The sequence below is a fragment of the Macaca nemestrina genome, chromosome 8, assembly GCF_043159975.1.
Source record: "Macaca nemestrina isolate mMacNem1 chromosome 8, mMacNem.hap1, whole genome shotgun sequence".
Classification (NCBI taxonomy): Eukaryota; Metazoa; Chordata; class Mammalia; order Primates; family Cercopithecidae; genus Macaca; species Macaca nemestrina.
Genome location: NC_092132.1, coordinates 123,544,501 through 123,570,602, shown reverse-complemented (window position 1 = coordinate 123,570,602; position 26,102 = coordinate 123,544,501). Strand labels below are relative to the sequence as shown.

The 26,102-nt window shown below is 38.1% G+C and overlaps 1 protein-coding gene across 6 annotated transcripts in view; it reads right to left on the bottom strand.

Moving 5' to 3' along the window:
- LOC105481958 (testis expressed 15, meiosis and synapsis associated) overlaps nucleotides 1-26,102 on the bottom strand; it is an 86,593-nt gene that overhangs the window by 35,574 nt on the left and 24,917 nt on the right. For 5 of the 6 annotated variants that reach the window (XM_011741753.3, XM_011741751.3, XM_011741755.3 and 2 more), the window contains 2 exons: nucleotides 25,258-25,405; nucleotides 8,089-8,254 (listed from right to left, as the gene is read on the bottom strand). In XM_011741753.3, the coding sequence (XP_011740055.2) occupies nucleotides 8,089-8,254; nucleotides 25,258-25,393 (302 nt within the window). In that variant the 5' untranslated portion in view covers nucleotides 25,394-25,405. Of the gene's footprint in view, nucleotides 1-976; nucleotides 1,204-8,088; nucleotides 8,255-25,257; nucleotides 25,406-26,102 lie in introns of those variants that run through there. The other variant, XM_011741756.3, reaches the window with a different exon arrangement.

Genomic DNA, 26,102 nt, shown 5'->3' with positions numbered 1-26,102 from the left:
AGAGAAGTTTTGATATTCAGAGGTATTACTATACTGTGATGATAAATTAGGTTGAAAAATCATCTTAGAAACAAATTCAGGATTACTTATCCAAGATTTATGAACATTATCATCATCCCTGGTCTAAAATAACAGCGGCTAACATTTCTTAAATGCTGCTAGTGTAACCAGTACAAAGTCTTAAACTTTACATGCATCTTCTCATTTCATTCTCAACCTCCCAAGTTTTTATAGTTTATTTTGTTGCTATCGACATTTTTAAGACGAGGAAAATAGGTTCAGAAAGTTAAATCTTGCCAAAGTAGGAAAATGACAAAGGAGTTGGAATTATATACGCCAATTCTTGTCTGTCAGGTTCCAGAGCTCACATTTTTGTTAATTGTGTTATGGAGGGAAGAACATACATTTTCTAAACAAAATACCTTGTCTACATCTATGTATCTCTACACATCTATAGACACAAACACACACACATATGCACACACATAGTCAATTATTAGGGACATTCTCCATTCTTCAGGGATTTAGGTAACAGCTGGGAGAAACAAGCTAATATTTGATTACAGGATCTTATCTTAGGTAAAGAAAATTACGAATCAACCTCAGAAAAGACTATAATCTGAAGTATAGAAAGCCCCAATTCTACTACTTCCACTACAAGACCCATTTAAACATATAAAATATATATCCCTTCCCTAAAATTGGCAGATTAGATATTCTATATGGCTTGCTCAGGAGTAGTGGCAGCAGAAATTGCCACACCAGGTGGTACAATAGAGTGGTTCAGACACTAGGGTCCAAATGATTATCTGCAATGGAGAATCTACAGAACCTAGCAAAGGAATGTATATACCACAAAAGGCAAATTGTTCTTGAGAACCACAAGGTTCCAAGATTTATTTCCTGGAATACCAGTTACAGAATTTGTTTAAAGTATACCATGCACATAAGTATTAATAAGTATATTAATACTTACTTTCAAGAATGACTCATCATTAACAGTAGGCAGGACCACAAAAGCAAGACTGATTGATTAGATAATGATCATTTCTATTTCTTGGAAATGTCAGCCTTAACTCTTGGCTCCACAAATTGGCATTTCCTGCTCTTGATTTCAACTTGACATCAGTCAATTCTGTGAACCACTAAGATTACTGTCTAAGATTCTTACACTACACATAAAAGTAACATTTGAAGGTACACCAGAATAAATTAAAGATGTATAATGTAAACCCTACAGCAGGGTTTTTCCACAGTGGCACCAGGGTATTTTGGGCCAAATTCTTTTTTTTTTTTTAACCTGGTCATCTCCCTGACTACCATTATATCATCATAAGGGTTTCAGTGGAATGAAACAAATGTAACAATAAAAATCTGATCCAGGGCCACAAAATCCTCTGTAAATTGAAGTAGAAAATATTCCCTGGAGTTTTGTATTGGTAATTATACTACTAATACTTTTTATTTTTCAGTGTGTCTTCAGAATTATATTTGGAAAAAAAAGGGCCTGAATATGTTAGTAAAAAAAATGACCCATAGAAAAGTTAGTTTTTGATCTATTTCTGCCTCTAAAAATTTCATAAAAGGTTGGCTTTCCAAATTTACTCAGAAATGATCTAAATCACGACTTTAAATGACAGAAACTCTGAGTCTCAAGACTTCCATTTCAGAAACAATAGGTAAAATGAGCCTAAAGACTCTTTTCTGTGCACAGTAACATGTAATTGAAACTGTGTCCCCAAGAAATAAAGAAACCATTGACTAGTAGAAATTCTTAAGCTTGCAGGATGGCATATAAGAGACCTTACTGAAATACTCAAATTCCCTCCGCTTGTAACAATACTGGCTGAAATCATTTGGAACCAATATGGCCAAACGAAGTTTATACAGAATGAGCTTGCTGACATCACAGCCTGAATTTCCACTGTGTGTTTTATACTAACTCTCCCCAAATTTGCACATGGTACCCATAAGGAGGCATAAAGAGACAACTGTGCATGCCCAAGGACTTTCTACACCTCCCTTTCCTTCCACCAATCACCTAAAGATCCTAGAATCCACCCCCAAACCATTTCTAATAAAATTACTGCTTTGAAGCTAGCATGGGGAGAGATTTGGGCTTGACCTCCTGTCTCCTTGTGAGTCTACCTGCAATAATAGCTTTTCTTTTCTCAAAAACCCAGTATCCCAGTACTGACTTCTAGTGCATCAGGCAGGGAACTTCACCTGCTTGATAAATAACTGGGTAAGAATCTGAAGAACTAGCAAATACAAAGTTCTCTTTTACCAAAAGACATTAATAAGCATCAGAATCTGTGCTAATATTCATATTATCTTAAATTTTAAAAATATATAAAATAATTTTCTAGAAATGTTTCCCCATGTTTTTCTGCAGCAATACTAATGAGGGATAGATGTCAAAGTCTGTCACCTCTGAACCCTGCATGTACTTTAAGCTCTGGGGTGGAAAGCTCAAAATCAACACAACACTCAAGTCTTAGAATTTGTAGTTACACTCTTGCTTGTGGGTTTTTAATTTTGGTCATTACTTTTTAACTGATATTTTATTAAATATTAAGTAAATAAACATAAAAGACAGATGAGAAAACTCATATGATAGAGAAGCTGAGTGGATGAAATAGAATTGGAATCTTGTATATCTTTCTGTAGACCAGGAACTCTTAATTTACTCTGTGCTAACATGCTGTCTCATTTAAGCCAACTACAAAAAAGTATAAGTGCTTTGGATGGAATGCCTATGTCATAGTTAATTACATCATTTTGAATAGGTTCCAAGACAACCTACATATAGTAGGTAATTTTTTGTTCAGTAAATGAAACTCTGGGAAGTATTTTATCTCTAAGTTTAAGTGGAAACACAAGTTCATACGAGGTATTTAGCTATGGGGTGGCGGTTGCCTAAAGTAGAGATTAAAAGTATTCAAGTAAGTTTTTTTTTTTATAATAAAGAAAATAAAATTATTTCTTTGGAGATCTTTAAAGAGAACTTAATAATTTTCAAATCCATCAGATTGCTAGTGATAAGAACTCAGTATCCAGCTGGCCCAAAGTACAATACAAGAACCAAAACGCTGACAGCTAAGAGAAATTGGGATTCCACAATATTTAAGAATGTGCTAATGCCACCCAACTCCAGATATAAGACTTTGTTTCCTTTGCTGCTATGACAAATTCTCACAAACTTAATAGATTAAAAAGCATAAATTTATTATTTTAGCTACATAGAGAAGTCAGACATGACTCTCACTGGGCTAAAATCAAGGTGTCATCTGTCTGGATTGTGTTCCTTTCTGAGGTTCTAGGGGAGGATCTCTTTCCAAGCTGGCAGAATTGAATTACCAGCAGTTGTAGGATTGAGGTCTCCATTTCCTTGCTGGCTGTTAGCTAAGGACATTTCCCAGCTTCTAGAAGTTATCCACAATCCTTGGCTCATAATCTCCTTTTTTCATCTTCAAAGCCAGAAAAGGCAAGCTGAGTCTCCCTCATATCTCTTTTTTCTTTCATTTCTGCTCTCTGATCCATTCTTCTGCCTCCCTCTTCTGTTATTAAAAGCTCCTGTGATTAAACTGGGCCCACTAAGATCACCTCGGATACTCACCCATCTCCAGGTCTGTAACCTCAATCACACCTGCAAAGTCCTTTCTGCCATGTAAGGATGTAAGGTGATATATTCACAGTTTCTGGGGATTAGGATGTGGACATCTTTGGGGGAGTATTATGCTGCTCACCACAGGCAGATTCTGAACTTGGCCCCTCAGTGATATGAGGAACTTGTTTTTCCCCACAACTCTCCCTCTGCTGTGCAGAGCTTTATCTTTATCCATATCCAGCTCCCATCATGGTCGCAAGAAGGAAGCTGGTAGCAACTAGGCTTCCTTGCTCACAGCCACCAGAAGAGGATTTCCAAGCAAGTCTTATCCTATGTTTATTTAAATATAATGACTATTGCCGGGCGCAGGGGCTCACGCCTGTAATCCCAGCACTTTGGAAGGCTGAGGTGGGGGGATCACGAGGTCAGGAGATCAAGATCATCTTGATCTTGATCTTCATCAAGACGGTGAAACCCTGTTTCCACTAAAAATACCAAAAGTTAGCCGGGCGTGGTGGCAGGCACCTGTAGTCCCAGCTACTTGAGAGGCTGAGGCAGGAGAATGGCCTGAACCAGGTAGGCAGAGCTCGCAGTGAGCCGAGATAGCGCCACGACACTCCAGCCTGAGCTCCAGCCTGGGCGACAGAGCGAGACTCTGTGTCAAAAAAAAAAAAAAAAGAAAAAAAAAGAAAAAAAAATGACTAGGCTTGTACATCAATAAACTCACAAAGCAAGGGGAACTGGACAAAAAATGGTTAGGCTAATTATAAAAGATGAACTAGAATTGTTAGGAAAACTGCAGTCTACTCATTTGGCTACCCTTTTTCCTACATACCCTACTTCTAACACATATACTTTCAAAAGTGCTCATTTACACAAAGTACTTTCAATCTACCTCACAAGGAGGGAACAACCCAGTCTCATTGAATTACTACATCCAACTCCAGATCCATGATGATCACATGGATGAAATGCCTTCGTTTCCAACAGATCTGGATATAGACCTAAATAATCAAAATTCATTTAGGTGACATATGGCTAAGTTTAAATTATCTAAACCCAAAATATAATGGTGGAGGAAAAAAAACAACTGAATTCTAAAAAGTAAAGAATGCTAACAATTGTCAGTATTAACTTGTCCTTGGCATATATATCCTTCTGTAAAGAAGCAGCTGGGATTCCTTGCTCTCAAAATTCCAAAGGCTAGTAACCATAGCAGGAGATCTTGTTCAGACAATGGTTGAGACTAAGAATGTCTGTCTCTTGGCAACAAGTCTCTGGGACCTCTCCATCATCCAAGGCCCACAATCTATAATGAACTTCATGTACTGAATTTCAATTTGAAACCATCAATTTCTACCCCCAGATTGCATTTAAAATACAGTCATGTGCCATAATAGACATTTTTGTTAATGGCAAACCAAAAATACAATGGTGGTCCCATAAGATTATAATGGAGCTGAAAAATTCCTATTGCCTAGTGATATCTTAGTCTCATAATGTCATAGCGTAACGCATTACTTTCATGTCTGTGGTGATGGTTGTGCACTGCCAGTCCTATAAAAGTATAGCATGTATGATTATGTACAATACACAATACTTGATAATAATAAGTGACTATGTTGTTGGTTTATGTATTTAGTATACTATACTTTTTATTATTATTTTAGAGTATATTATCTCTTCTTATTAAAACAAATTAATCGTAAGACAGCCTCAGGCTGGTCCTTCAGGAAGTATTCCTGAAGAAGGCATTGTTATCACAGAAGATGACAGCTCCATGCATGTTACTGCATCTGAAGACCTTCCAGTGGGACAGATGCGGAGGTGGAGGTCAATGATATTGATGATCCTGATCCTGTGTAGGTTTAAGCTCATGTGTGTGTTTGTGTCTTAAGTTTTTTAATAAAGAGTTCTAAAAGTTAAAAAAAATAAAAAAATAGAAAAACGTGTATAGAATAAGGATAAAAATATTTTGTACAGTTGCACAATGTATTTGTGTTTTAAGCTAAATGTTATTTTAAAAAGGGTAAAAAAGGGTCAAAAAGTTAAACTTTTAAAGTTTATAAAGTAAAAATATTACAGTAAGCTAAGGTTTATTATTGAGAAAATAAAAAAATACATTTAGTGTAGCCTAAGTGTACAGTATTTATAATGTCTACAGCAGTAACAGGCTATACCATACAGCTCAGGTATATAAGTAGGCTACACCATCTAGGTTTGTGTAAGTCCACTCTATGATGTTCACACAATGACAAAATTGCCCAATGATGCATTTCTCACAACATATTCCTGTCATTAAGCAACGTGTATCTTTACTGTATAAACTTGAGGTAGTTCCACTTACTAGGCAGAAAATACTCAAAAGGAGGTATTTTCTCCAAATAGGAGAAAGGAGGTATTTGGGAAAGAGTTCAGGCAACAGATTTGTGCTTTACCACATCCTTATCCCCTGTTAAATCTCATTTCTTTTAAACCCATATTCACCCTAACTTTGGAAAGGATTAATTCTCTACTTCAAGCTAATCTTGCAAAGCTGAACTGTGAAACTAGGCCACAAACAGAGTGACTCTTTTTTATTGAATCTGAATTTTCTATGATTGAAAAAATGATCTTTCTTGGGTCTAAACGGGAAATGGTGAAGGCACTCTAATATGCTGAGCTTTCGGTAGAATTTTTCTCAAAAACTACAGCCTCATGAAACACAGGTTCTGTGCCCCAAGGTACAGATTATCACCAACTTCCCATTTGGGAATTCTGCAGTGGGGCGGAGAGGGGGATCTTCATTGCCCTCTTCCCTTGAACTAAATCCATATTTTAGAATGTCTTTCCTACAAGTACCCCTTTCCCAGTACCAAATTCAGCTCCAGTTGGGTTATTGTTGACTTCAAGTACAGAAACCCCTTCAAATTGGCTTGTGTTGCCAGACTCAGTTTTGCACTTTGAACACAAAACAAGATAAAACTCAAAATATACTAGGAGAATGAGACACAAATCAATATATTGTAGTAAGTACCATAAAATGAGTGTAAATAACTATGGGAAACAAACGAGTTTTTGTCTAACTGGGCAAACAGCCAGGAAAACAATAAATCCTATACACGTTGGTCATTTACAATGTTCTAACATGCCCTGTCTATCACTGGGTACTTGTTCTAACTTTTCCGTAACACTAACAGGGAGAAATAACTGGTTTGAAAGGACAAAAATTTTAATGTCCAAAATAAGCAAAACCAAAGAACAGTGTCAGGAATTCATTTTGGATCAAACTGTTTTTTCAACTTGGAAGTCACTGGATATACCTAGCCCTTTTTACCCACAAAGCTGTGTTTTTTAGAGGAAAGGCAACATGCCACAACAACTTTTTTTTTTTTTTTTGAGATGGAGTTTCACTCTTGTTGCCCAGGCTGGAGTGCAATAGCGCGATCTCGGCTCACCACAACCTCCGCCTCCCAGGTTCAAGCGATTCTCCTGCCTCGGCCTCCCTAGTAGCTGGGATTACAGATGCCTGCCACCACGCCCGGCTAATTTTTTGTACTTTTAGTAGAGATGGGGTTTCTCCATGTTGGTCAGGCTGGTCTCGAACTCCCGACCTCAGGTGATCCGGCCGCCTCACCCTCCCAAAGTGCTGGGATTATAGGCATGAGCCACCACGCCCGGCTAACAAATTCTATCATTCCCATTAATTGCAAATCTCCAAACTGACACCAAGTGTGGCAGCATGTTTGAGTCAAGAGGAATCAATTCTAAAATAAACAAGTTGAAACATTCCAAAACGAGTTCCACATGTAGGTCTATCAAGCTCTAGTTAGGTTTTAAGTTAAACAGTGAGAAATGGCAACAGAGACAAGTTAGAAGAAAATAAAGAAACGCTAAATTGTGCTCAAACAAAATCTATACCTATAAATAAAAAATGCTTACAATGAAAACTTTGCATATGATTTTATTCTTATGAAAATGACAATAATATGCTTTCCAAAGAAGCTGGAGAAGTACTTTAAAAAACTGTGGGAGAAATAGCACCAACATAGAAAGGACAGTTCTAGTGGAATAGCTGGAAACAGTCGGCTACAATCCTCCTAAATTAAAACATCAACCCAGTCTCTTAAGGGCTGGGTTCAAGAGTAAAAAGGAGTTACTTTTTGATTACTTCGACTGCTGTTTTACATTATCTAGGAGGTGTGAGGGATCTACAAACTGGCTGCTTAACAAAGGTGCTGATGCATGTTTCTGAAAAATTTATCAAGGTTAGAAAATTGGAAGGGGGTGTCTGAAATCTCACTACATTAATACATAAAACTAATCAAATCTCACACTTAGCTTTCAATGTTACAAAAGACTATGAAAATGTAACAAAAAATAATCTGTTTTCTTAGTAACAACTTACTAAATCTCAAATGGTAGAAATAAATTAGCATAAAACTCCACAGTAAGAAACACAACAAAATCTCAAACACGTTTAGATCATAGTAACTTACCTCTTAGCAGTAAAATTTTTTTCCAGCTCCTCATTGTGAACCAGTTTTGTATCCCCAAACTGCCATAATGACTGCAGATCACAGCTTACATCAAGCCTGCACTGGTTAAGAGTATCATGTATAAAACTATACTCTCTACTATTGGTGTAACAAGGTGACAAGTAAACTAAAGGTAGAAAAAGAGAAAGCAGTTGTTTGCATTTAAAATGACATTACTGGACATCTGTACAATGACAACTGTATCTCTAAGACACAAAATAACCAAGTACTGAATTTTCATTAACAACGTAAGGCAACAATTGATATTTAAGGTTCTACAACAGTAATATACACCTCCTATACTTTATATAAATGAAAATATGAACCATGATTTTCTCCACATACTTATTAAGAGTTCTTAAAAGTTGACACATAAAAATATGACAGCTCCAGAATATTCAACTTAGGATGTTGCAACTCTGACTCTACAATGCACATCATTATACAAACCTGGCAGCTACTGTTAGTGCATGAATGTTTGACAAGTAATGATAAGGCAAACTACACATTAGAAAACGATTGGGTATTTTGATTTGCAAAAGTACAAGAACATGTGTGTAAGATGTTGCCTAATATAGTGGCATGTGAAAGAGGAAACAGACTTTCTTAGGACAATGAGCGTCTCCAGCATTGTTGTAAATAGATGCATAAAAGGATAAAATCCTAATCCTATGGAAATGAACTCAGAGGAAAGCAGGGAGCAAATACAACTGACTCTTGTCATTTGTGGTAGTTATATTCTATAAAGTTCCCATCAACACTGAGTCACAAACATTGTGTCACAAACTACTGTTCTTGGGGGAAAGGAAAGGGTTAACTTACTGTGGGCATCTGGTCAACTTTTTTCCCCCCTCTTAGAGACAGGATCTTGCTCTTAGCCCAGGCTGGAGTGTAGTAGTATGATCATTTCTCACTGTAACCTCTAACTCCTGGGCTCCAGCAACCCTCCTGCCTTGGCTTCCTGCGTAGCTGGGACTACAGCAGGCACAGGCCCAACATGCCCAGCTAGTTTTTCTTTTATTTTTTGTAGAGATGGGGTCGCTATGTTGTCCAAGCTGGTCTCAAATTCCTGGGCTCAAGCGATCCTCTTCAACCTTGGCCTCCCAAAGTGCTGGGATTACAGGCAAGAGTCACTGTGCTGATCCTGGTCAAATTTTTGACCACCCAAATGCCATTTGCATTATGTAGATTCTGCCAACATCTTTATAAAACAAACCAATCTCATCAGTTTTGAAAACTTGTTCTTCCATTTTCCGATGTGACATTTAGCTGGTTATTTTAAAACATTCTTCCTTAACATCCTGATCTGCAAAACCCATCTGCCTGCAAGCTCAACATTTTTCATGTTGCATCTATCACCTTTTGAAATGTTTGAGTCAAATAGCACTAGCCAAGAAGAGTTTAACTTTTCCCTGACTCTGGGTAATGTGACCTAAGTTCCTCTGGCTTTTAACTTCGCAACAATGCTGCCCACTATGCTTTTTTTTATTAGCCATAATGAAATCTCATTAATCTATAAATTTAGCTGCTTTTCTATCTTTCCCAGAGTTTCATCAGGCACTATAGATGTTACCTTAGCACTTTTTGGTGAGGCCTGATGTACAGATTGGCAAGTTTCTTCCTCCTCTCCCTGGAAGTACATTAACATTGAACTCAGGCCTGAGTGAAGCTTACCTAAAATGCGTTTCTCTGTAAGGCATATCATAACCTTCTTGACCTTAGGAACACTAGACCACACTTCAGCATTACACTTGGAGACCATTTAAAGTAGTGAAATCACCAACAAAGATGTTAACAATTGATATGGTTTGGCTGTGTCCCTACCCAGATCTCATTTTATAGTTCCCAAAGCCCAGTGGGTGGTAACTGAATCATGGGGGTAGTTACCTCCATGCTGTTCTTGAGATAGTGAGTTCTCATGAGATCTGCTGGTTTTATAAGGGGCCTTGCCCTTCTTGCTCAGCTCTTCTTTCTCCTGACTCCATGTGAAGAAGGACATGCTTGCTTCCCCTTCTGCCATGATTGTAAGTTTCCTAAGGCCTCCCCAGCCATGGGCAACTGTGAGTCAATTAAATCTCTCTCTTTTATTTAAAAAAAAAAAAAATAGGACTAATACAACAATGTAGCACCATCACTAGGAAAAGAACACTTATTGCAGTATGAGAGCTGAAACAACAAGGCAAAGCATGGCCTCATTTGACCTTAGATGAGAATGCATGCATTGGGTGACTCAAATTCTTGACCCCAACGTGCATGTCTGTGAAAACATTGCTGAGTATCAAGTTCGGACAAAAAAGCACTGCTGAGTATCACGTTCGGACAAAAAAGCACTGCTGACTGTTGATTGTGAATTTCAACAAGTAGGAAATTCACAAACATGGAATCCTCAAATAATGAAGACTCACTATATAGAAGGTTTAAGGCAATTTCCGTATAAATGAACCCAATTAACAATTCGCCCCTTAAATTTACCTTATCAATCAACAGAAGTTAACATAATGACAAAACCAACATAAAATACTATAACCAGCTGATTTCAGTAACAACTCATTCCTCATTCCCATTTTTAATTCTATTGACCCCCAAAATGATTTTCATTTTAATATTTGTAATAATCACTACAAATTTTAATAGTTTTGTAATATATGATGTACAAATTTTGATAGTTTCATCACATATGATGATTTTGTGGATGTGTAACTTTTTATTTTGAAATGAATATAGATTCACAGGAAGTTGCAGAAACAGTATACAGAGGTCTTGTGTACCCTTAACCCAGTTTCCTCCAGTGGAAACATGCAACTATAATCCAATATCAAAACAAGGAAAATGACACTGGTACAAGCCACAGACCTTATTAAGACTGTACCAACCAGTTTTACATCCACTTGTGTGTGTAGTTCTATGCAATTTTATCACATGTAGATTTGTGTAACAATCACTCTAAGATACAGAACTGCTCTACCACCAGAGACATCCCTGTGTCACTCCTTTATATATTTTTTCATGCTGAAACTCTCGCACACCCCCATTCTCCTACCCTGTCCCTAAATCCTGAAAATTATTAATCTCTTCTCCGTATGCATACTTTTGTCATTTCTAGAATGTTTGTAAATGAAATTTTGTAGTATGAGACCTGTAGAGATTGCATTTTTTTTTTCTTAGCATACTGCCTCTGAGATTCAGCCAAGTTGTTGTATGAATAGATTGTTTCTTTTTATTGCTAAGTAGTACACCATCATATGAATGTGCCATCATTTGTTTAACCACTTACTCATTAGAAATTTGGGTGGTTGTCAGTTTCTGGTTATCACAAATTAAGCTGCTGTGTACATTCATGTATAGGTTTTTGTGTGAACATCATTTTTTGTTTGCCAGGGAAAAATGCCCAAGAGAAGGATGGCTGGATCATATGGAAGCTGCATGCTTATTTATTTTTGAGACGGAGTTTCACTCTTGTTGCCCAGGCTGGAGTGCAAGGGCGCGATCTCGGCTCACCACAACCTCCGCCTCCAGGGTTCAAGCGATTCTCCTGCCTCAGCCCATGAGTAGGTAGGATTACAGGCATGCGCCACTGTGCCTGGCTAATTTTTGTATTTTTTTAGTCGAGATGGGGTTTCTCCATGTTGGTCAGGCTGGTCTTGAACTCTCGACCTCAGTTGATCCACCTGCCTTGGCCTCCCAAAGTGCTGGGAATACAGGCGTGAGCTACTGTGCCTGGCCTGCATGCTTACTTATTTTTTTAAAGATTGGGTCTTGCTATATTGCTCAGGATGGCCTTGAACTCCTGGGCTCAAGCAATCCTCCTGCCTTGGCTTCCTGAGTAGCTGGAACTACAAGCACATGCCACTGCGCATGGCTGCATGTTCAGTTTTTAAAGATGATGCCAAATTGTTTTCCGGAGCGGCTGTGCTATCTTACATTCCCTAATGGCAATACATGAGTGAGTTGGTGTCTCCCATCCTCACCAGCATTTGGCACTGTTATTGTTTTCTTTTTCAGCTGTTCTAACAAGTGTATAGTTACATCTCATTGTGGTTTTCATATGCATTTCTTTAATGGCTATGATTAGCCATTAAACATCTTTTGATAAGCCCATTCATGATGTCATTATGTTGAGTCTTTTAATCCATGAACACACTACATCTTTCCATTTATTTAGATTTCTTTTAAAAACATCACTGTTTTATAGTTTGCAGCATAGAAACCTTACACATTTTGTTATATTTGTACCTAAGTATTTCATTTTAAAGTTATTATATTTTATTTTGAGATAGAGTCTTGCTCTGTCACCCAGGCTGGAATGCAGTGGTGTGAGCTCAGCTCATTGCAACCTCCGCCTCCTGGGTTCAAAGGATTCTCATGCCTCAGCCTCCCAAGTAGCTGGGATTATCGGCACCCGCCACCACGCCTGGCTAATTTTTTTCTATTTTTAGTAGAGACGGGGTTTTGCCATGTTGGCCAGGCTGGTCTCAAACTCCTGACCTCAGGTGATTCACCTCCCTCGGCCTCCCAAAGTGCTGGGATTACAGGTGCAAGCCACCATGCCCGGCTGCCTAAAGTTATTTTAAATGGTATTTTAAAAATTGTTTATTTCCATGTGTTCTTTGCTAGTATTTAAAAATACAGTTGACTTATGAACAATATGGGTTTGAACAGTGTGGGACAACTTATACTTGGATTTTCTTCCACCTCTGCTACTCCTTAAGACTGCATGACCAACCCCTCCTCTTCCTTAGCCTACTCAATGAGAAGATGATGAAGAAGACCTTTATGGTGATCCACTTACATTTAAGCAATAGTAAACATATTTTCTCTTCCTTATGATTTTCTTAGTAACATTTTCTCTACTGTACTTATTGTAAAAATACAGTAGTATATAATACAGATATAAAATTATGTGTTAATCGACTTCATATTATCAGTAAGGCTTTCAGTCAACAGTAGGCTATTTGTATTAAAAGTTAAGTTCTGGGGGAGTGACTTATATGCAGATTTTTCTGCTATGTGTTTTGGGGAGGGGTCGGGGGCCGGATCAGTGCCCCACTGGGTTGTTTAAGAGTCAAATGAACAATTGTTTTTTTCTGTTTTCATCGTATCCAGTGACCTTGCTGAACTTACTAGTTTCAAGTTTTCCTTTTTTTTTTAAGATTCCTTGGGATTTTCTATGCAGACCATCATGTTCTCTTCAAATAGGGACAATTTTATTTCTTCTTTTCCAATCTAAATACCTACTAATTCCTCTCCTTGGCTTTTGTGCTGGGTACAACTTCCAGTATTATGCTGAATAAGAGTGGCAGAAGAGAACATTCACCTCTCAGTTGTGTGCAATAATTCATTTTATTATTATTTTTATTTATTTATTTATTTTTTTTTTTTTTGAGACGGAGTCTCACGCTGTTGCCCAGGCTGGAGTGCAGTGGCGCGATCTTGGCTCACTGCAAGCTCCGCCTCCCGGGTTCCCGCCATTCTCCTGCCTCAGCCTCCTGAGTAGCTGGGACTACAGGCGCCCGCCACCGCGCCCGGCTAATTTTTTTTTGTATTTTTAGTAGAGACGGGGTTTCACTGTGGTCTCGATCTCCTGACCTTGTGATCCGCCCGCCTCGGCCTCCCAAAGTGCTGGGATTACAGGCTTGAGCCACCGCGCCCGGCCAATAATTCATTTTAAATATCGGACTTCATTTACTTATATTTTGTTTAGGATATCTGCATCAATTATCATGGACATTGGTCCATGGGGTATTTTCCATATTATACTGGTCTCATCTTGGAACCATCTTCATATTAATCTCATATTATTATTCTCTCAATTTCTATTTTCTAGAAGAGATTGTATAGAGTTTCTGTTCTTCAAATCTTTAGAATTCTCCAGTGAAACCATCTGGGCCTTAAAATTTCTTTTCTCACCATGAATTACATTTAATTGTTGTAAGACTATTTAAATGATCTATTTAGAACTACATGTGTTCAACAATTTGTACTTCTGATGCAACCTGTGGGCCATAACTCATTTCATTCTTGATAGTGGTAATTTTTTTTTTTTTTTTTTTGACAGACTCTTGCTCTGTCACCCAGGTTGGAGTGAAATGGCGTGATCTCGGCCCACTGCAACCTCCACCTCCCGGGTTCAAGCAATTCTCCTGTCTCAGCCTTCCAAGTAGCTGGGATTACAGGTGCATGCCACCACGACTGGCTAATTTTTTGTATTTTAGTAGAGACGGGGGTTTCACTGTGTTGCCCAGGCTGGTCTTGAACTCCTGAACTCAGGCAATCCACCTGCCTCAGCCTCCCAAAGTGCTAGGATTACAGGTGTGAGCCACCACACCCAGCCTTTCTTTTTCTGGTTTCTTAAAGGTTGGTAGCTTAAGATTATTTATCTGAAACACTCCCTCTTTTCTAAAGTAAACATTTAGTGCTATAAACGTCCTTGTTAGCAATGCTTTAACCATGTCCCTCAAATTTTGGTATGTTGCATTTTCATTTTAGTTATGTATTTATTTCCTCTCCATGACTATTTCAAAATGTATTCTTTTACTTTTTGCAGAGATAAGGTCTCACTATGTTTCCTAGGCTGGTCTCAAATTCCTAGACTCAAGGAAGCCCCGTGCCTCCGACTTACTTTCCAAGTGTGTTTGGAGATTTACTTTTCTGTTTGCATGTTGTCAGAGCACATATTCTGTATGATTTCAATTTATTTATTTATTTATGAGACAGAGTCTCCCTCTGTTGCCAAGGCTGGAGTGCAGTGGCACAATCTCAGCTCACTGCAAGCTCCGCCTCCCGGGTTCATGCCATTCTCCTGCTTCAGCTTCCCGAGTAGCTGGGATTACAGGCGGCCGCCACCACGCCCGGCTAATTTTTTGTATTTTTAGTAGAGATGGGGTTTCACCGTGTTAGCCAGGATTGTTTCAATCTCCTGACCTCATAATCTGCCTGCCTCGGCCTCCCAAAGTGCTGGGATTACAGGCGTGAGCCACTGTGCCCGGCCTCAATTCCTTTAAATATGTTGATATGTATCTCATGGCCCAAGATATTGTCTATTTTGATGCATGTTCTACAGGTGCTTGAAAGGTCTATTCTGCTACTGTTAGGTACAATAATCTATAAATGTCAATTAGATCCTGTTGATTGACACTGTTAAAGATTATTCAATATTCTTCCTGATTTTCTGCTTAGTTTTATCAATTGAGAGTCCAAAGTCTCCAACTATAATTCTAAATTTGTCCATTTCTCCTTTCAGTTTTATCGGTTTTGCTTCATATATTCTGAAGGTCTGATGTCTGAAATATACATATTTAAGACTGCTGTACCTAGTTGGTGGACTGACCTTTTCATCATTAAGTAACATCCCTCTTTGTTCTTGACAATTTTCTTTCCTCTGAAGTCTACTTATCCACCATTAATATAGTCACTCTTATTATTTGTATGTCCTTTCTTCATATGTCTACATTCCAACAACTTATATCACTACATTTGGAATGAGTTTGCCAAGAGTAGTTGGGTTGTGTTTTTTTAATCCATTCTGTCAACGTGTCTTTTAATTGGTATATTTAGATCATGCATGTTCGATATAAGTAATGATATGTTAGGGCTTAAGCGTATGATTTAATTATTTATTTTCTGTTTTTCCTTCTGTTTGATTTTCTATTTCATTTTTCCTGCCTTCCTGTGGGTTGCCTGAACAGTTTTAAAATTTCATTTTGATCTGCCTATATTGTTTAAAACAATTTAATTCTGAGATACTTAGATTCACTTGTAAAAGATAATGCAGAGAGATCTCATACACCATTCATTTAGTTCCTTCTAATAGTAACATCTCACGTTATAATTACCTGAAATACCTCCTCTATATACACCGAGAACCACATCAAAGAATGTTGTAATTTGTGCTACAACTGTCAAACATAACTAGGAAAACTCAAGAGAAGGATGATCTATTATATTTACCCACATGTTTAAGCTTTTTTTCTTCCTTCATTCCTAACGTTCCCAGTTTCCTTCTTTTACTAGCTTCTGTTTGGAGAAATTCTTTCAGCTATTCTTTAAGGGTATGTGTGCTGATGAAAAATTCTTAGCTTTGCTTTATCTGAGAATGTGTTTTACCTCCATATTTGAAAGATATTTTTGATGGGTACAGAACTCTGGGTTCAAAGTTATTTCTTGCATTTGAAAAATGTGGTGTTACTTCCCCCAGACTCCATGGTTTCTAAGAAGACATATTTTGTCAAATAATTTTTCCCCTATAAATAATGTGGTTTCTTTCTAGTGGCTTTCAAGATTTTTTCTCTGTTCTTAGCTTTTACAGTTTTATTACGACGTGCATTGGCATGAATTTTTGGGGGGTTGTATGTTTGGGGTTTTTCAGCTTCTTGAATGTATAGGTTTATGCCTTTTGCCAAGTTTGGGAAATTTCTAGCCAATATTTCCTAGAATAATTTTTCAGCCCCACACTCTTTCTCCTCTCCTTCTGGCACTAGGACAAAGATGTTAGATCTTTTGTTATTGTTCCACACGTCTCTTGCGTTCTGTTCATTTTTCTATTTTCTCTGTGTTGTTCAGGCTAAGTAATTTCTATTCTTAGAAGAAGAGAAACAGAAGAGTATCTCTATTCTTCTCTTGAACACACTGAGTATTTTTTTTCTCACAGACTTTTTTTTTTTTTTTTTTTTTTTTGAGACAGAGTCTTGCTGTCACCCAGGCTGAAGTGCAGTCAGTGGCGCAATCTTGGCTCACTGCAACCTCCACCTCCCTGGTTCAAGCAATTCCCCCGCCTCAGCCTCCTGAATAGTCATCAAGCCCGGTTATTATTATTATTATTATTTTGTATTTTTAGTAGAGACGGAGTTTCACCATGTTGGCCAGACTGGTCTCGACCTCAAGCAATCCGCCCGCCTCGGTCTCCCAAAGTGCTGGGATTACAGGCATGAGCCCCCACACCCAGACTTCACAGACTTTTTAGAATAGTTTTAGGTTCACAGCAAAATCTGAGAAGAAGGTACAAAGATTTCTCATATACTCTTTGCCCTCTGACATGCACAGCCTCTTCCATTATCAATCAACGTCTTCCCCCAAAGTGGTACATTTTTTTCTTTACAACTGATGAACCTACATTGATACATCATTATCACTCAGAGTCAACAGTTTACATTAGAGTTCACTTTTGGTGTTGTACATTCTATGGGTTTAAAAAATGTCAAAGCAAATATCCACAGTATCAAACAGAATATGGTAGTATCATACAGAGTAGTTTCCTTTGTTTTGTTTTTTGAGACGGTCTCATTCTGTCGCCCAGGCTGGAGTGCAGTGGTGCAATCTCAGCTGACTGCAGCCTCGACCTCCTGGACTCAAGTGATCCTCCCATCTCGGTCTCCCAAGTAGCTAGGATTATGCCACCAGGTGTGTGCACCACCATGCCTGGCTAATTTTTGTAGAGATGGGGTTTCACTACACTGCCCAGGCTCATAGTTTCAATGCCCTAAAAGTCCTCTGTGCTCTGCCTTTTCATCCCTCTTCCCTGTCCCAAACCCTAACAACCACTGATCTTTTTACTGTCTGCATTTTCCAGAATGGAAAACATATGGTATGTAAATATTTTAGACAGACTGCATTCACTCAGCCAATCTAAAAAGGCGACATGTGCTTTTAAGGTTCTTCCATTTCTTTTCATGACTTGATAGCTCATTTCTTTTTTAGTGCTAAATAATATTCTATTGTCTGGATGTACCACTTTATCTGTTCATCTACAGAAGGACATCTTGGTTGCTTCCAAGTGTTAACTATTATGAGGAAAGCTGCTATAAACACCTGTGTGCAGGTTTCTATGTGAACACAGGCTTTTAACCTATCTGTGTAAATGCCAAGAAGTGTAATTGCTGGAGCATATGGTAACAGTATGTTCAATTTTGTAATAAACCACTGCACTGTATTCCAAAGTGGTTATTTTGCATTCTCACCAGCAATGGATCAGAGTTTCTGCTGCCCCATACTGTCACCAGTATTTAACGTCATCAGCGTTCTGGATTTGGGCCATTCTAATAGGTGTGTACAGGTATTTCTACTCTAATTTGAATTTTCCTGATGACATATGATGTGAAACATCTCATCATATGCTTACTTGCCAACTGTGTATCTTCTTTGGTGAAGTGTATGCTAAAGTCTTTGGCTCGTGAATTTTTTGATTTTTTTTTTTTGAGACAGGGTTTCGCTCTTGTGGTGAGGCTGGAGTGCAGTGGCGTGATCTTGGCTCACTGCAACCTCCGCCTCCTGGGTTCAAGTGATTCTCCTGCCTCAGTCTCCTGAGCAGCTGGAATTACAGGTGCCCACCACATCGCCTGGCTAATTTTTGTATTTTTAGTAGAGACGGGGTTTCTCCATGTCGGCCTGGCTGGTCTCAAACTCCTGACCTCAGGTGATCCACTTGCCTCAGCCTCTCAAAATGCTGGGATGAGGCATGAGCTAACGTGCCCGGCAGGCTAATTTTTTTTTTTTTTTTTGGAGACAGAGTCTTGCTCTTTCGCCCAGGCTGGAATGCAGTGGTATGATTTCAGCTCACTGCAAGCTCCACCTCCTGGATTCATGCCATTCTCCTGCCTCAGCTGGCAGGCTCATTTTTAAATTGACTTCTTTGCTTTTTCAAATTGACTTGTTTGCCTTTTTATTGTCAAGAATTTTTTTATATATTTTGGATAGCAATTCCTTATCTGAAATGTGTTTTGCAAATATTTTCTCTTTATTACAGTTAAAAATTTCTGTTCTGCAAAAGACACTGTCAAGAGAATAAAGTCTAGCTATTCAGTCCTTTCTTTCACAAACTACATCTTTGGTATTGCAGCTAAAGTCATTGCCAACCCCAACATCATCTAGATACTCTCATATGTTATCTTCTGTAATTTGTATAGTTTTGTGTTTTACATTTAGGTCTGTGGAATATTTTGAATTAAATTTTGTGCAGGATGTTAATGTCTGTGTCTAGATTCCCTTTTCTACATGTGGGTGTCCAGTTGCTTCAGCAATATTTGTTGAAAAGACTTTGTTCTATTTTCCTGCCTCTTCTTTGTCAAAGATCAGTTTATATTCATGTGGCTCTATTTCTGGGCTCTCTATTCTGTTCCATTGCTTGATTGTCTGGTTTTTTTTTTTTTTACCAACACCACCCTGCCTTAATTACTGTAGCTTTATAGTATGTCTTGAAGTAAAGTAGTGTCAGTCCTCTGTTGTTTTTCAGTGTTGAGTTGTGTATTCTTAGTCTTTTGCCTCTCCATATAAACTTAATTTTAATGTTTATTTTATTGCAAATTGAAAAGTTGTAATTGTATACATTCAGGAGGTACAATGTGATATTATATGCATATAACACAGGATGATTAAATCAAGCTAACACATCCATTGCCTTGAATATTTATTTTCTGTATTGCCTTGAATACTTAATTTTGAAATACACAATTATTAATCACAGTCAACCCGTTCTGCAAGAGACCTTAAAATTTGTTCCTTCCATATCAGAAACTGTGTGCCATATAAACTTTAGAATCAGTTTGTTGGTATGCACAAAATAACTTGCTGAGATTTTGATTTGGGTGACAATGAATCTGTAAATCAAGTTGGGAAAAACTGGTATATTGATAATACCAACTTCTCCTATTCATAAACGTGAAATCTCTCTATTGGGTTGACTTTTTTCACCAGTTTTGTAGTTTTCCTCATATAGACTTTGTACGTATTTGGTTAGATTTAAACCTAGGTATTTCATTTTTTTGGTGCTAATATAAATGGTATGTTTTAAATTTCAAATTCTACTTGTTCATTGCTGGTATATAAAAAAGCAATATCATATATTAACCTTTATCTTACAACTTCCCCCATAATGGCTTATAAGTTCCAGGAGGGTTTTGATTTTTCAATAGATATGATCATGTCATCTGTAAGAAAGTACAGTTTTCTTTTTTCTTTCCCAATATGTATACCTTTTATTTATTTCCTTTTCTTGTCCTACTGCATTAGCTAGTACTTCCAGTACAACGTTGAGAAGCAGTGGTGACAGACATCCTTGCCTTGATCTTAGTGTGAAAGCTTTAAATTTTTCACTGTTAAGTTAGCTGAAGGCTTTTTGTAGATTAAAAAAAAAAATCAAGTTGAGGAAATTCCTCTTTATTCCTAGTTTACTGAGAGCTTTTTAACATGAATGGGTGTTAGATTTTGTCAAATGCTTTTTTTTTTTTTTGCATCTATTGATATGATCATATGATTTTTCCTCTTTAGATGATGGATTACATTAATTGACTTTCAAATGGTGAACCAGCCTTACATACCTGGGATATATTCCAGTTGGTACTGGTGTGAAATTCTTTCTTAAAGACAGTCTTGCCCAGGCTGCAGTGCAGAAGTGTGATTACGGTTTACTGCAGCCTCAACCTTCAGGGATCAAGCGATCCTCCCACCTCAGTTTCTCAAGTAGCTAGGACTACAGGTGTGCACACCAGGCTGATTTAAAATTTTTTTTTGAGAGACAGGGCCTTGCTGTGTTGCACAGGCTGGTCTCAAACTCCTAACCTCAAGTGATCCTCCCACTTTAGCCTCCCAAAGTGCAGATTACAGGCATATGCCCAGCTATAAAATTCTTTACATTATTGAATTTGATTTGCTGATACTTGGCTGAAAAATTCTGCATCTATCTCCATGAGTGATATTTGTCTGTGGTTTTTATTTTTTTTCCAGACAGGGTCTCGCTCTGTTGCCCACGTTGGAGTGCAGTGGCACAGTGGCACAATTATGGCTCACTGCAGACTTGACCTCCCAGGCTCAAGTGATCTTCCCACCTCAGCCTCCTGAGTAGCTGGCACCACAGGCACATGTCACCATGCCTGGATAATTCTTGTATTTTCTGTAGAGATGGGATTTTTCCATGTTGCCAAGCTGTTGTCAAACTCCTGGGCTCAAACAATTCTCCCACCTTGGCCTTCCAAAGTGCTGGGATTACAGGTATGAGCCACCATGACTGGCAGTGTAGTTTTTTTTTTTTTTTAATGTCAATTTTATTATTATTTTTTTATGTCAATTTTATTTCTCTCTCTCTCTCTCTTTTTTTTTTTTTTTTTTTAAAGAGATAGGGTCTCACTCTGTCATCCAGAGTGGAGTACAGTGCTGTGATCATAGCTCACTGCAGCCTTGAACTCCTGGGCTTAAGCCATTCTCCTGCTTCAGCTTCCTAAATAATGCTGAACTTAGATGGTAAGTGTAGGCAGCTCTTTAAATTTAACCAACTCTCACCCTATGGATTCAGAGACCATAGCTGAATATCCAGGAGGTAACAATTCCTGGCTATTCCTTCTCAGTATTTTCTTTATTAAAAAATGTTTTATTTTACTTTAAGTTCTGGGATATACGTGCAGAATATGCAGGTTTGTTACATAGATATATGTGTGCCATGGTGGTTTGCTGCACCTATTGACCTCTGTCATCTAGGTTTCCTCCCCTTGACTCCCACCCGCCAACAGATCCCGGTGTGTGTTATTTCCCTCCCTGTGTCCATGTGTTCTCATTGTTCAACGTCCACGTATGAGTGAGAACATGTGGTGTTTGGTTTTCTGTTCCTGTACTTGCAGAGGATGATGGCTTCCAGCTTCACCCATGTCTCTGCAAAGGACATGATCTCATTCCTTTTTATGGCCGCACAGTATTCCATGATGTACATATACCACATTTTCTTTATCCAGTCTATATCACTGATGAGCATTTGGGTTGGTTCCATGTCTCTGTTTCTGAAAATATTGCTGCAATAAACATATGTGTGCATGTGTCTTTACAGTAGAATGATTCAGGCTTTGGGTATATACCCAGTAATGGGATTGCTGGGTCAAATGGTATTTCTGGTACTAGATTCTTGAGGAATTGCCACACTGTCTTCCACAATGGTTGAACTAATTTACATTTACATTTCTGCTTGATTCTTGGGATCAAGCGTTCCTCCCACCTCAGCTTCCCAAGTAGCTAGGACTACAGGCATGCACCACACAGGGTGATTTTTATTTTTATTTTTCTAGAGGCAGGGCCTTGCTATGTTGCACAGGCTAGTCTCAAACTCCTAGCCTCAGGGCATGAGCCACAGTGCCCAACGGTGTAAAAACATTCCTATTTATACACAGCCTCACCAGCACCTATCATTTCTTGACTTTTCAATAACTTCCATTCTGACTGGCGTGAGATGGTATCTCATTGTGGTTTTGATTTGCATTTTCTAATGATCAATGATGTTGAGCTTTTCTTGGCTCTGTAGTTTTCTTCTAAGTTCTTTATCTTGTTTTGGTATTAAAATAATGCTCCTCTAAAAGCATGAGTCAGAAAGTATTCCTTCTACTTGTATCTTCTGAAAGAGATTGTAGAGAATTGGTATAACTTCTTCCTTAAATATCTAGTAGCACTCACCAGTGAACCTATCTGGTCCTAGTGTTGTTTTGGAAGGTTATTAGTTATTGGTTCAATTTGTTTAATACATAGATTTAGGCCTATTCAGATCATATATTTCTTCTTGTGTAACTTTTTGCAGATACTGTCTTTCAAGGAATTGGTACATTTCATCTAGGTTACCAAATTTATGGGCCTAGAGTTGTTCATAGTATCCCTTACCCTTTTAATGTCCATAGGATCTGTAGTGATGTTTTGATTTCTGATATCAGTAATTTGTGCCCCTTTTTTTCTTAGTTATCCTGGCTAGAGGCTTATCAACTTTACTGATCTTTTCAAAGATACAGATTTTCATTTTGTTGATTTTTTTTCTATTAATTTCCTGTTTTTAATTTCATTCATTTCTGCTCTAATTTTTATTATTTCTTTTCTTCTGCTTATCTTGGATTTAATTTGTCCTCTTTTTTCTAGTTTCCTAAGGTGTAAACTTAAATTACTGATTTTAGATATTTCTTGTTTTCTAATATATGCATTCAATGCTATAAATTTCTTCCTAAGTACTGCTTTTGCTTCATCCTACAAATTTTGTTTTCCTTTTCATTTAGTTCAAAGTATTTTAACATTTCTCTTGAGATTTTTCCTTTGATGCATTTATTATTTAGAAGTGTGCTGTTTAATCTCAAAGAATTTGGGTATTTTCCAGCTATCTTTGGGTTATTTATATCTAGTGCCCCCTACTTGATCATCTTAATTCCACTGTGGTCTGATATGGTTTGGCTCTGTGTCCCCAATCAAATCTCATCTTGTAGCTCCCATAATTCCCATGTGTTGTGGGAGGGATCCAGTGGGAGACGACTGGATTATGGGGGCAGGTCTTTCCTGTGCTATTCTCGTGATAGTGAACTGGTCTCATGAGATCTAATGGTTTTAAAAACAGGAGTTTCCCTGCACAAGCTCTCTCTTTGCCTGCTGCCATTCATGTAAGATGTGACTTGCTTCTCCTTGTCTTCTGCCATGATTATGAGGCTTCCCCAGCCACGTGGAACTATAAGTCCATTATAAACCTCTTTCTTTTGTAAATTGCCCAGTCACTAGTATATCTTTATCAGTAGTGTGAAAATGGATTAATACATGGTCTGAGAGGTGACTATGATTTCTACTATTTCAAATCTCTTAACATGTGTATTATGGCCAAGGTACGGTCTATCTTGGTGAGTCTTGGGTGTGCTTGAGAAGAATGTCTAACATACTACTGTTGAATGGAATAGTCTACAGATGTCTATTGTATCAAGTTGATTGATGGTGTTGCTGAGCTATGTCCTTAGTGATTTTCTGTCTGTTGGCAATATGCCCATTTCTGACAATGGGGTATTTCCAACTATAATAGTAGATTTCTCTGTTTCTCCTTGTAGTTCTATTAGTTTTTGCCTGAGTTTTTATTTTAATTAAATTATCAGTTCCAAGTCTTCTATTCGATTATTACATATTTCATTTCTTTGATGAGATTTTCTAGCTGTTCGTTTGTTTCAAAAGTGTCTGTAACTGCTTGTCCAAATATCTTTATGGTAGCTGCTTTAAAAGTCTCTCAGTTAATTATAGTTCCAACACCTGTGTCAATCTTGATGTTGGCATTTGTTATCTTCTCTCATTCAAGTTGAGATTTTCTTGGTGTGTGTTAAGATGAGCGATTTTTATTATATCCTGGTCAACTGGGGCATTTTTATGAGACTCTGGATTATATATAATCTTGCACTTCAGCAAGACTTTACTAAAACTATGCTGGCAGGAACAATGGCTGGCAGGGAAAGGGGAGCACTGACTCTACTACTATGCAGAGGTGAAGTTCTGGCTTTCCACAGGGCTTCCATTTACACGCTGGGGAGTATCCTGTTACCACTGCAAAGGGCTGGAAGTCCATGGTCCCCACTTATCCTCCACCAACACTGTGGAAGGAGGCCTTGTTACTGCTGGATGTGGTGGAGGTCTAGGCTCTCCACTTTGTTCACTGACTCTAACCCTTGTGGAAAGGGCAACTCATCACCACAAAGCAGGGGTAGATATCAACTGACATTGCAGGAGCAGGATGATGGCAGGGAAGAGAATGCGTTATGGCTGTGTGATCCTACTTGGATCACCACTGGCATCATAGGGAAGGAAAGGGGTACCTTGTTCCTGCTGGGTAGGGGGTCAGAGTCCAGGATCCCCACTCAACTTCCTTTGACATCACCCCAGTGGGAAACGGGAGGGGTATATTTAATGTCAAACAGGTTTCCAACTTTCTAGGCTGCCCCTTTATTAGTCCACTGGCAAGAAAGAAGAGGTTTTACTTGGGGCTTCTGGGGGAGGTCTGCACCAGGCGGCATTTCTCTTGTTGGGGGCATCCAGTCTGAGATATGCAGGAAACAAAAAGAAAATCCAGGGAACTTACTGCTATGTCATTCCCTGAGTTCCAGATTCTCTAGTTGGTGTGTGTTCTCCAGTTTTGAAAGTCTTCTCATATTTGTTTTATAAAAATGTCCAGGGATTTTAGGTGTACTTTGTGGGAAGGATGCAGAACATGCATCTATTCTATTTTGTGTGGAAACATAAGTACATGTATGTTTAAGGAATTAGAGACCTGAATTAATCTAATTTTATATAGAGTCAAAATAAAAGATGAACATAAAATAAGAATCAGAGAAATACAGTAATAGTTACTAAAAATGTTCCCAACTTCCACAGAAATACTACCTTTCTCAGCTGTCCTCCTGATCTTAGGAATGGTGAATTTCTTCAAAGGATTGACTTCACGAGTATTTAACATGGGTTCGCTAGTTGAGCTCATTTGCCACAGTATATTCTGTTTAGCAGTTTCTTTCATTTCCATTTTGTTGGTGGCCTAAAATCAACCCAAGGTTATTAAGCAAACGGTCAATAAATACATAAAAGGCAATGGCAGTACAATCATTTAAAAGTTCAACAAAAGTAAATAGTAAAATGTTCTTAGTCAACTATCAGAAAGTTTCCATCTCAATTTGCCAGTTACCCAAAAAAGAAAATGAGTTTACAACTTTGGTTTTTGTATATCAAAAATATCAGCTGGGCACAGTGACTCACACCTGTAATTCCAGCACTTTGAGAGGCTGAGGTGGGCAGATCACTTGACATTAGGAGTTTGAGACCAGCCTGGCCAACATGGTGAAACCCCGTCTCTACTAAAAACACAAAAAAATCAGCTGGGCGTGGTGGCACATGCCTGTAATTCCAGCTACTTGGGAGACTGAGGCATGAGAACAGCTTGAACCCAGGAGGTGGAGGATGCATCGAGCTGAGATCACTCCACTGCACTCCAGCCTGGGCAAAAGAGCAAGACTCTATCTCAATATATATATTCATATATATATATTTCACATATATATTTCATATGTATATATATATGAATTTTTGTTTCTAACACATTTTTCCTTGTAATTCATGCAACTGCAATTAGGTAACCAAAAGTCTCCCTGCTCCTGAAAAGCTCAAAAACTTACAGCCATAACAATTTTTATACACATTTGGTAAAATTCTTACCAAATACTACATTTTTTCTTTCT